Source organism: Panicum virgatum, chromosome 5K, assembly GCF_016808335.1.
Source record: "Panicum virgatum strain AP13 chromosome 5K, P.virgatum_v5, whole genome shotgun sequence".
Classification (NCBI taxonomy): Eukaryota; Viridiplantae; Streptophyta; class Magnoliopsida; order Poales; family Poaceae; genus Panicum; species Panicum virgatum.
In genome coordinates this window covers 25,790,651-25,803,009 of record NC_053140.1, presented here as the reverse complement: position 1 = coordinate 25,803,009, position 12,359 = coordinate 25,790,651, and the positions used below count along the sequence as shown (strand labels likewise).

The window sequence follows — 12,359 nt, the reverse complement described above, 5'->3', positions numbered from 1 at the left end:
GAGGAGCCGCGGCGGATGGGGCGGCGGCGGTAGCAGGGGACGCCCTACTGGGCGTCGAGGCCTCGGGAAGAAGGCAGCCGCTTGGGGGCGGCGCACTCTGTGGGCCGAAGGGGGCCGCCGGCCTGCAGGCGGAGGACGGCCCAATTGGAGGGGCAGCCCACGCAGGAGCCGGACCAGAGTCCAGCAGGCCAAAGCCCCAGGATGGCGCGGCCGGTACCGGTCCTGTTGCCTGGGAGGAGGCCGCACGTGGCAGTGCGGGCGATGTACCTGCAGTAACAACACGGGGAGATGGTGGAAATGGCACCAGCGAGGGGTTAGTGTCCTCTAAGAAATCAAAGGCTTCATGTGGAGTTGGTGAGGAATCTTCGGCAAAAGGAAAGGAGTACTCGTCGAAAACAACGTGTCGGGAAATGATGACCCGATTTGTGTTGCGATCAAGACAGAGGTACCCTTTGTGATGTGAAGAGTATCCAAGAAAAACACATAGGGAGGAGCGAGGGGCAAGTTTGTGGGGGGTTGTGGCGGAAAGGTTGGGATAGCATTTACAGCCAAAAACCCGAAGATGCTCGTAGGAGGGCTGAATGCCAAAAAGGGCAAAGTGGGGTGTGGAGAACTGGAGGGTTTTGGTTGGTAAGATGTTAAGGAGGTAGGTGGCTGTCCCGAGGGCAGCCGCCCAGAAGTGGGGGGGAACGCGCGCATGGAACAGCAAGGAGCGAACAACATTGTTTGTAGTACGGATGATGCGTTCAGCTTTACCGTTTTGCGCGGAGGTGTAAGGGCATGACATACGAAGGTGAATGCCATGGGACAGGAAGAACGAGCGGGCGCGGAGGTTGTCGAACTCGCGGCCATTGTCGCATTGAACTCCTTGGATGGTGGCACCGAACTGTGTGCGCACATAAGCAAAGAAATTAGACAAGGTGGAAAAGGTGTCAGATTTCAGACGCAATGGGAACGTCCATAGGTAATGCGAACAATCGTCGAGAATAACCAGATAATATTTGTGACCAGAGACACTAACAACGGGAGAAGTCCATAAATCACAATGTATTAACTGGAAATTGTGAGTGGCACGGGAGGAGGATGCATGAAATGGGAGACGGATATGTCGTCCTAATTGACATGCATGACTAGAGACCATCAATTGTGGTAGCATTACACTTAATGACAGAGGAGATGGCGAGTTTGGAAAGAGCTTCAGATCCCGGGTGTCCGAGACGTTGATGCCAAAGCGAGGAAGGTGACGAAGCGAGGAGTGCCGAGGCCGGGAGGTGCAAAGGGTAAAGAGGTCCGGAGCTGTCACATCTGACGATCTCGCTCCGAGTGGGAAGATTCCTTCACAGAACAACCAAAAGGGTCAAATTCCACGGTGCAATTGTTGTCAATGGTGAACTGGCGAACGGAAATTAGATTCTTAATAAGGTTCGGGGCAACAAGAACGTTATTAAGATGAAGATTGTCCTGAAAGATGGGCAGTGCCAGTGGAGGTAACAGGTACAAGGTTTCCGTTACCGACAACAATGCTAGAAGGAGAATGAACAGAAGAAGTGGTAGGTGAAAGAATACCAGCATCGGAGGCCACGTGATTGGTGGCTCCAGTGTCGAAATACCAATTCTGCTGGGCGGGCTGTTGGAGCTGGAGAGTCTGAAATTGGGCTGCTAGAGCCTGTTGATCCCAGCCAGCATTGTTGTAGAGGGCCGGCGAGAGGGTAGGCAGCGGGGCCTGGTGCTGGCGCTGGAACGCCCCACTGGCCGGCCCACTGGCCAGGGAAGCCAGCAAGAAGAGCCTGAGGCTGCTGGGCCGGTCCAGCAAGGTGTGGGGCAGAGGGACCCCGGGGTCCGGGCCACATGAATGGACCCGGCCCAGGGGTTCTGGAAGCTGGGCCAGCCTGGCCCTCCTAGCGCAGGGGAAGAACCGGCGCCGAGAGCAGGGGGCGCCGAGCCGCCGCCGCTGGCACCGTGGTGGCCGGGAAGAGCGCCGCTGCCGGAAGGACCACCCCCGCCGCCCCCGCCTTTGCCATTGCCGCGCCTGCCACCGCGCTTGCCGCGCTTGGAGGACCCCCCATGCGTGGAACCAGGGGGACCTGCTGATGCGGCGGTGGCTGTGGGGCGGGTGCGGGCGAGCGGGCGGTGGTGAAGCTTTTCCCACCGGAGCTGGTGAAGAGGGCGGTGGCTGGGGGCGCTTTCTCCATGGTCAGTTCCTCGATGCGCAGATCGTCTCGAACTTGCAGGAAGCTGGGCAGAGGGTTGGTGCGCCGGAGGTGAAGACCGATGGCAGTGAACCGCTCGTTGAGACCCCGGATGATGTTGAGGACGAGGGTGCGGTCGGAGATGGGTTCACCGAGATCGCGCAGGTCCTCCGCCTTGCGTTTGTAGAGGCGGCAGTACTCGGCGACGGGGAGGTCGCCCTGAGAGAAAGCGCGGAAGTCGGCGTCGGCGTAGAGGGCGCGCGTCGCCTGGTTGCCAAGGAATTGAGATTCGATGGCGAGCCACATCCGTCGGGCGGTGGTGTTGCGCTCGGAGATGGTGTCGGCAAGGTCGTCGGAGATTGTGCCGAGAAGCCAAGTCCGGACGACGCAATCCATGCGTACCCAGTCGGCGGAGGTGGGGACGGCGGTGTCGGAGAGGACATGGCGGTTCAGGGAGTACTTTCCAACCGTGAGGAGGAAAGACTCGCGCCAGCGGGGGTAGAAGGTGGACGTCACGTCGTGGAGGAGCGGGACAAGGGCGCGAATGTTTTGCACCGAGACGGCCTGCGCGTGGAGGTTGAGGAGCGCAGCGGCCTCATGGTGGGCGATGGCGTCGTAGTCCGGAGCGTCGGCGTCCTCGGCGTGGTCGGACAGGTTGTCGCCGTCGTCTGGGGGAGGAAGGTGGGCAGCGGCGCGGATGCGAGCGTCGGCCGCGTCACGATCGGCCTGAGCGAGGAGGGCTTCTTGCTCGGCGTCGGCTGCACGAGCGAGGGCAGCATCACGCGCGGCCTGGGCGCGGGCGCGCTCCTCGGCGGCGGCGGCGGCGGCGGCGGCCTCGTCGTCTTGCAGACCTGCCATGGGACGCGCTGGAGCAGCGTCAGGTGGGCGCGCTTGGAGCGGCGATGAAGGGGCACAGCGGAGCAGCACCAAGCGGCGCGCGTGGAGCTGTGTGGGGGCGCGCTTGATAGCAGCGCCAGGAAGAGCGGAAGAAAGGGGAAGGGCCAAGGCTGTAGAACCTAGGCGAATGATACCATGAAAGAGTGTTGATTCTCAATGAAATAGGATTACAGGGAGATTACATATATATAGGCCTAAGAGACCAAGGGTCCATGGTGTGAACACACTACCAGGAGAGGTCTGGCCGGGAATTAAACTAGCACAAGAAACTAGGGGGCTGCACAGGGAACAGGGAGAGAACCATTCACACACGTATTCTAACACTTAGTGTCACTTTTGTGCAATAGTGTAGTACCTTTTCAAGCAATCATTAGTTAATCATTTAGGCATTTTTTAGCTTGGTTTTTGGAGCAAGGTTTTGTTCAGGTTCAAGTAAATAGCTTGTATGTTTCATGTTTGGTCTAGGACTCTAGGTTTAGCCTACATATGAAGCTTAGCTGATTTTAATGGAATAAAATAGGATAATGATAAGCAGTGTGAGAATGTACATTCACAATTAGATTGGTTCATGTGGTAATAGATAAAATAATGCTCGTGCTGAAAGAATTTGCTCTCTAAAACAAATCTTTTCTCAGAACATGTGTAGCAATTGTGGCACTTAAGTTTTCATAGTAGCTGGCCCACAGCACCACGGTGAGATTAATTCCCTGTTCTGGAAGAAATGTTTCTTCTATCTAAAATAAAAGAATGTACCCTTCTATCCAAATCCAATTTGCATCGATACAATAAATCCAAATTCCAGATTCCAGCAGTAGATGAATAATTGTAAATTTTTGTGTGTACGAGATTAGAATAACCTTTTATTTTGATTGGAGTGGCACAAAATGTGTTCTGATCCATTGGTTGATTTCATGTGTTCCTTTTGAGTTGACAGATCCACAACTATTGTCGTCATCACCTGCCAGTGAGAAGCCGGCTAATCCGCCATTGCCAAAAGCTACCCATGCTGTCCCCAGGGCACCACCTAAGAGCTCTAATCCCCAAAAGGTTTGCCTTTTTTCCTTAAAATGTTATTATGCCATTATATATATTGCATATGCATGGTAACCATCCATGGTGGTATTGGGCATCTTCACCTTGGTTGTTCCAGCCTGTTTTAGTTACATATATACCATGATGCATGGTAGCTGTCTTATTTTTCTTATTATTTTTGCTTCTTTTCAGGAGAACCATCCAAGGGATTTAACTTTCAGTTTGGTAGTATAAATATGAATGGACTACTGACATGATTTTGTTACTCTTTTTCTTCTGCACCTCTGAAAGCTTATAAAATTTAAGTTACCTACCTGCAGCTAAGTTAAATAAATCTCTGTATAGCAATTTCCTGCTTGGACAAGCTCACTAATCCTCTACCATCCAGGTCCTTGTGGTAACTTTCTCCTATGTACTTTGGTTTATGTTCAAAGATGGGTAAGTTCAAGAGAGATTTCTGAACGAAAGTTGCCTGTTTAAACTGTCTATGGTTAAAGGGAGTATGCTTTAATATAATAAGACATTATATCATACTTTTATGACATTGTTACTCCTTGCAGCAACCATTTTACAACGTAATGTTGCATTTTGATGTGGTTCTACCTATCTCTTTGTGGTTGGGTGGGTTCGGTGGGTGGGTGCAGAAATCAAAGACATAATTAAAACCCACCCAACATCACATCCTGTTCTGGTTGTCTTTCAAGGTTTAATACTGTCATTGGTTGTCACTGCTGCATCAATATAGAGCTTTCTTTTCCCTCTGGTAGTATTTGAGATACACTTCTTTAGAAAAAAATTAAAAGGAATTGGTCTGATAACATGTCATTAGCTTGCCAGTAGATATTTTAAAGTGTGATCTAGTTCTGGCATAACGCATCAGTGATGGTTTGGTGTTTTGGCCCCAGAGTGTTCTTGCAATCTTCATTGACAGCTTCTTTGTCAACAAGTATATCTGTTGTCATATTTTTTTTCTTTTTGTAAAATGATACATACTTTTTTGGCTTATTAGCTCAACAGTTTCAGTTGTTGGCTTGTTGTAACACGAAGCAATATTATTAGAGGGCTACAAGTTCTTGTGCATTGATGGCACAACAAAGGTTTCTAATCGGGAAATGATTGTGAAGGTTCTCTCCATGAGCTTTGTGTCATATGGTCAGCCATATCTGCTTTGTTGCTTACATGTACTTGCATCATCCAGGACTTCCAAGTAAGTATCCTGTTGTCTAGATCTTGAAGATTTAGAATGTCTATACACTTTAGGTTTGGTTAACCTGTATGAATTTTTTATAACTGTGACAGGCTAGGCAGCCTTGCTTAGAGGTATTGCTTCATTAAGAATTTGTCCAATTTGAATCTTGACCTTATATGTAAATAAACAGTTTAGATGACAAGGCCAAAGGATTTATATACCATATCTCCTTTTTCCTAAGTTCTGTATGTTGTGGGCTACTGGTTGAGTCCATTTATTCAAATATGAGAATGTTTATCGTTTAGTTTTTGAAATGTGTACAATGTTGTAATGTTTGAAACACCAGTTGTTTTAACGTCTTTATTTGACTTCCAATTTTGTAACTCTATTCTCTCCTATTCAATAGGTTAAGAATATTGATGTTGGTCTCTATTGGTGATCGATGCATGCCATTCATACTAAATTACTATTCTCAACAAAACTTAAAATACTTATCTCGTCTGTGATGGGAGGCATCTGGTCTAATTTTAGATGGTGTTGCATTTACTTTTACTAGCATCTGTAATTAGTAAAAGGAAATGCAGTAATTTGGTTTAGGAACTATACACATTGTTAACTATCAAGACATTTGGTGTGACTCTTCAGTAGATTCAGTCAAATGATGTGGTCCGTCCAAATAAGCTTTGGCATGCTAATTGTTTGTGTGGCATGCTGGTTCAGGATCTCTGGAACTGGTGCAGCAAATAATATTTACAAAAGTCTGAACTTTGTTTTACCTTAGATTGGGTTATGAACATATCAAGAATAGTCAATATATTTCTCTCCTTGCAATTTTTATATTGGAAAATGAACAATAAAGATTACGTCTGAATTAATATTACATTATATATGTCTTTTCATAGGAACATGAGACTTCTTACCAGGTTGTAATAGACTCAAACTGTAGCCATTTGTAGGTTAACCTAGAGTGATTCGTGAAGATTAGTTTCTGGTGGTTGATTTGAAATTTTATTGTTTGTAATCTCTTATGCTTTATCTCGATTACTTTCACTGCTTTCAAAGGTAGGATATTTAGAATAGACTCTTGTTTGGTCGCCTTCCAAAGTGTTTGTGCTGTTCTCTACTTCCCGTCCCGCGTCGAGGCCCGAGGGCTCCAAGATGGTCCATTACCACAAGCGGCTTAGTGAATCCGAGGGCAAGGTGTTTCTTTAGTTCTTTCTCAAGACCAACACTCTATGCCACCAGTGAGTTTTTTTTTTCCTCCTAATTTTCAATTGCAGATCGGACATTTCAGTGATAACTTTGATGCTTTGGTTGATTTGTTCAGGGCTAAACCGTTCATGCACAACATGGAGAAGCTCGTCAATGTCCATGATGTTAGATGTACCCTCCACGACGTTATCAATTAGTTATACATTTTTATATTTTGAATATCACTTTAATATATACAATTTTGTATCTTGAATATTACTTTAATATATAGTTTTTTAAAAATGCTCGTTGCAGCAAAAATTTAGTGTGGTATTTTTTCGCAATATATTTTTCAAACACGTGCGGCACGCTTAAATGAAGATAGAATTACACAGAACAAACTACAACAGTTCAGAAGCTCAAAACTTTACAGAGCAGTCTACACATGATTATAAACATACTGTAAATTTTCCAGATTTTTTCTAGGCATAAAACAAAAGCAAAAAATTCGACAAACTTAAATCACATATAACAAAACTAACTAGCACAGAAAGTTATAGAGTGTTTATGGGTCTCAACTGTTTACCAGACTCTACTCTAAGTATGAACATACTACAGTAAAAATTTCAGCATTTAAATCCATCTACAACTTCAGTATTGGATTTACTCATTTAAATACAAGCATAAATACTACAGGTAGTTTCTGTGAAGTAAACATGCTCAAACCTTTTGTACAGCATCAATATACATCTAGAATGGTTGTGAGTAAGTTTCATAGATAAAAACACACTACAGCTACCAGGAGAAAATACACAATCAAAATAAGGTGATAGCAAGAGTAATTAATATCTCATGTTCTAATCAAGATCTGGTTCCCAAACTTTGCATGTATGGTTATTTACCCAAGAAAAAGCTTTGGTATAAATTTTAGATTTTTCTAACTCCTACAATTATTTATCACAATAAAGTGCCATTATTCAAGACTAAAACGAAAGGTATAGCTACACAGTTCTAAAAATACCCAAACTTGGACAGTGGTGTTCATATCATATTTTAAGCACGCAGAAAAAGTTTCATGCACAGGTCTACCCTAGAACATCCAGAAATAAAAAAGCAAAGCATTATACTAGATTTAGCCAAGACTAGGGTTTCATCTAGTTGCACACCTTTTCTGGAGCTCAAAATTTTACGGAAAGCTAGCCATAGCACAACGTATCTACCATCCAAAAATCACCAAATGTTACTGAGTAGAACTCCTAGAACATTTATAGCCTATTTAATCTAATCTTTTTCCTACATTAAAATGCAGACAGATTCTGAAGATGTGCATGTAACAAAACTTGTAGATATTGTTTCAAGGATTCCAAAACATTTAGATGTGCATTTTTATGATTTGTCTACGAATTTCTAGGAATTTTCAAAGTTCATTGTTTTGAAGTTCATGTACATTTTACACTTTAAACCCTGAAGTTTCTATTTCTTTTCAGGGGAGGTCCCTGGCCGGATTGGGGAAAAAGGGGAGGCGGCGCCAGCCGTTTCCGGCAAGCAGGCTCGCTGGAAGTGAGGGGCCATGGGCGGAGGAGGTAGAGGGGAGAAAGATCTACCTGCTGGTGGTCCAGATTGGGCTCTAGGTAGGCGGAGGCGGCAGCTCCATGGCAGTAGGCGGGCGGCGGCGGCTCTGCGCTGCGGCGGTGGCTCGCCGGTGGCGCTAGGAGGGAGAGGTCGGGCTTGGGGGCTTCGGTGGAAGGTGAGGAAGGTAGCTGTGGTGTCAATTTGGGAGGAAGAGGGCCGGAGAGGCGGCTCCACGTGGAGCTCAGAGCTCAACGCGGCAATGGCAGCGCCGGCGAGGGGGAGGCGGCACTCTGGCGTGCTTGCGCGCTCAGAGGAGCTCGGCTCAACCTTTTATAGGATAGGGCGAAGGGTAGCGCGAGCGGGGCGCGTGCAGTCTGGGGGAGGGCGCACAGCCACGGTAGGGGTGCGGCGACGACCTTCGTCGGCGTGTCGAGCTGAGAACTGGCGGGGCGTGTGGCAGCTGTGCAAAGCGCTAGGAGGACTGGTTTTCAGGGGAAACCATGGGCGCGAGGTGGTTTGTGGTCTGAACGCGGCACGTGGCGGGCCAGGTGGCCGGCGCCAGCGTACGGCGCCGCCGGTGGGCTGGGCGCAGGGAGGAGGGGGGAAGGAGATGGAGTGGAGGGTAGTTTCGTAATTAACTCGAAGTGCAAATGTTTCTTTGTAAACCAAAATTTTCTCCCTATTGCCAAGGTCAAACGAAAAACTTTTGAATACCAATTTTGTTTAGTTTTTCGAGATCTACAACTTTTGTTTCAGGTACGTTTTTCATTTGAGCAACGGTTTGAAAGTTATTTAATTATTTCAAAAACTGCCAATTAAAGGACTTGTCATTTTATGTAACTTTTGTCACTTTTACCCTTAGGGTTCAACTAGACTTTTGTTTAACATGACCTGGAGAATGTGCCTATAAAATTTCATGGGCAAATATAGCTTGGTTTGAAAGTTACAAAAACTTCATATATTCATATCGATATTTTCTCTTTCAATTACTAAAGTCATTTTGATGATTAAATTTTTACTTTTCATTCCCTCTTTTGGACATGCTATTTCAGTATGAAACTTGTTTTCGAAACTTGAACACCTAGGGTGTCACAATATCTGTATAGTTTGTTCTGTACAAATTAAACTTGTTCCTAGTAGTAGCTGTGTAGTAAACTATTTTTGCATAGTTAATCTATTGCACAAAAATGGCTGAAATTTTTACAGTAGGCTGTTCATTAAGTTTTGTACCCTGTGTACAAATATATTGACTGAGACTGTGAGGAACTTTATTTTTGGATATATGCATGTTAAGCCAGTGTATATTGAAAGGTGTGACCTTTGCATGAGTTAGCAAGATTTTGAAAACCACCCATACACTATGTGAAAAACCTTAAATAGGTAACACAGAATTGGTAACGGGTCCATAATATCCGTTACAAGATAAGTCATAGGTAACGGACTTTGTATAGACCCGTTACTAATAAGGTCTTTCAGATCAAGTGTGACAAGTTTCACTAGTAATAGGTAACGAGCCGTATCTAAAGCCCGTTACCAGTATTATGTGTGTAACAGACTTTTACAATGTGCGTTATTATTTTTTTTTTGAAAGCACCCAGGAGGACTGGGGAATCATGTAAGAACTTAGTTGGGCACCTGCGTTGACCGCGCGTTCAACACAGATAGACTGCCGGAAAATCCGAAAACGCGCCTACCGAGATTTACACACGTACACGCTCAACACAGATAGACTGTAGGAAAATCCGAAAACACGCCTATCGAAATTTACATATGTACACACCACACACATGTACACACGCACTAAAACCACAACCCCGGCACCCCTCTGAGGAAAACGCCGGTGCGACACCCGAGTCGTCCCAGACTGCGATCGAACTCGGGCCGGCACGCTCCACGGCGGGAGCGCTGCCAGCCTGCCACCGCGCTACTAGCGCGTTCGCACAATGTGCGTTACTCAGATGGGATTCCAGACCCGAACTTTTCATTCACTTTGGTTTACAACTTACATGTGTTTGGCGTCCGTGACCATCCCCATCCGCCGCCCGCCCTCCGCTCTCTCCTCCTCCCACTTCCCTTCCCGTCCCCATCCGCCGCCGCGCCCCGGCTCTCTCATCCTCGCCCCGCCCAGCATGCCGGCGCGCAGCGGCCTCCTCCTCCACCGGCACCGGATCCGCCACCGCCACGCCTCCTTCTCCTTCTCCCCCGACGCGCTCCTCCTCGCATCCAACGCCCACCCCTCCCTCATCTGCTTCTCTCCCCCAAGTTCTCCCAAACCCTAGCTTTCAAATCCTTCAAATTCGGTGGTCTCCGGCCAAGCTAGGAGCCAATCCTTGCGGCCACCTCGAAGCGGGCATCGGCATCCATGGCTCGGGCGCTGGTGCGGCCCCTGGCGGCCTGCATCGACGCAACACCGGTTTATCTGTGCCGCGTGCCACTGTGCCCGCCTCGCTCGGCCGGACCACCAGCGACATCAAGGCAACCCAATCTCCAGGTGCCTCACCAACTCTTCTAGCTCCCCTCTCCCATCTCCTCCTCAGCCTCCTCCCCTTCCCCTTCTCCTCCTCCCCATTTTTCTTGCTAGGGTTTGAGTTTGACAGCAGAGCAGCTGCTCCGCCCCGTCCTCAATTCCAACGACCGCGGTTCATCCAGGTGCATCTCTCTTCCTCTCCTTCCCCTTCCTCCTCCCTTTCTTTCTGGGTTAAGTTTCTAGCTTGTGGTACTATCCATTGTTGATAGAACATATTCAATCAGAATAAACAACACCGAATAATATGTGGATGCCAGCAGGTTGTATGCATGCTTAATTAAGAGCTCCAGCAGCTAGGGATTGAAAAGGGAACAGAAAGTTACATTAGATTGAGGTGCGCTGCGATTTCCCCCCTTTTAGTTACATAGCAGTGCAATTGTCTTCCTCCCTACTATTTCTGCAACAACACTAGCTTTGGCTGTGTAGTTTTTTCCCAGTGATGTCTCTCTTCTTGTACACATAACACTTCAATGTTCTGGCAAATGATTGTAGTTGCAATGTTTTTGCACAGCTTGAGAAAGGAAAAAAACTATTGCCTGATTTACTTATAGCAGAAAATTAGGAGAGATGCACAGTTTATAGAAATGAAGGTTTGAGCAGATCTGCAAAAACATATTAGGGACTGGATTTTTTTTGTTTCCTCTAATTTGGTAGGTCTGTTGACTAACAATGAGATTATTTGGACTAAGTGACTTCTGTTGTCAATTTGCAATCTTGCGAGTAGAGAACTTGAGTGTAAGACTGGAATTGTAGGTCTGCACAAAATTTTGTCAGCAGTTCTGTACCTTTGATCTTTGGATTGGCCAAATGTTTAGGAGTGGATAGGGCCATAGTTTTGTCCTCTATATGACACGGTTATTTCAGACCCAATCAGTACTGATCTATGGTTCTTTACCATGTGTAAGCAGGGGCTGACCTTCAAGCCTGATCAGCTAACAGTGACTACGTGGACCTGTCCAATATTCATTTTTCTTGGCACAATTGTTGATCTGAATTAATACATGTGGCTCTGGTGAAGAGGAGCACTGCATCGATAATCAGGTAACAATATTTCTTGACAGAATCAGCAAATTTTAAATCCAACTTATGTGGAAACATATACAATCGATAATCTGCAATTTTATCTCACCTTCTACAGAAGAGTAATCTTCAGAAAGCTGTCGTGCAAGCTGTCTCCAATGTTCTCAAACATATGTGGCCTCAGTTTCAATTCTCTCTTGTACTAGGTAGAGATATCTTTGAACTTAGTGATTTCCAGTTTTGTATGGAAATTGAACATTTTTGGATGTAACTGTGTATTGATGTAATAAAGGAATAGAAGAAATTTTGATTTCTTTTTTTTGTTTTTTAATTCCACAGGTAACGGGCATTACCATAGTGTCCGTTACCTATAACTGTTATCGGTAACGGGCGTATTGATGCTCGTTACTAATATTCTGTTATCGGTAACGGGCGTAATTGATGCCCATTACTGATATTCTGTTATCGGTAACGGGAGTAATTGATGCCCGTTACTGATATTCTGTTATCGGTAACGGGCGTAATTGATGCCTGTTACCGATATTCTGTTATTGGTAATGGACATTGAATTAATGCCTGTTACCGATGATTGTTATTGGTAACGGGCAAATGCCCGTTACCGATGATGGGTCATTAGTAACCCGATAAGGGTAATAGATGCTCTGCCCATTACCAATAGCAATCTGTGCCCATTACTAATTAGGCTTTCTCACGTAGTGATAGTTTTCTTTAGGAACTAAGT

The 12,359-nt window shown here is 46.2% G+C and overlaps 1 protein-coding gene and 1 long non-coding RNA gene across 2 annotated transcripts; both read left to right on the top strand.

Moving 5' to 3' along the window:
• The first annotated feature begins 1,722 nt into the window (after positions 1-1,722).
• On the top strand, positions 1,723-6,823 carry LOC120707005. Its single transcript, XM_039991766.1, has 3 exons — positions 1,723-4,133; positions 4,311-6,551; positions 6,635-6,823. The coding sequence occupies exon 1, from the start codon at positions 2,091-2,093 to the stop codon at positions 3,093-3,095; it is 1,005 nt and encodes a 334-aa protein (XP_039847700.1). The 5' UTR covers positions 1,723-2,090; the 3' UTR covers positions 3,096-4,133; positions 4,311-6,551; positions 6,635-6,823.
• Positions 6,824-10,071: 3,248 nt separating this feature from the next.
• On the top strand, positions 10,072-11,931 carry LOC120707004. Its single transcript, XR_005688628.1, has 4 exons — positions 10,072-10,719; positions 10,858-10,931; positions 11,506-11,638; positions 11,736-11,931. It is a non-coding gene; the product is annotated as an uncharacterized LOC120707004 (long non-coding RNA).
• The last annotated feature ends 428 nt before the right edge of the window (positions 11,932-12,359 follow it).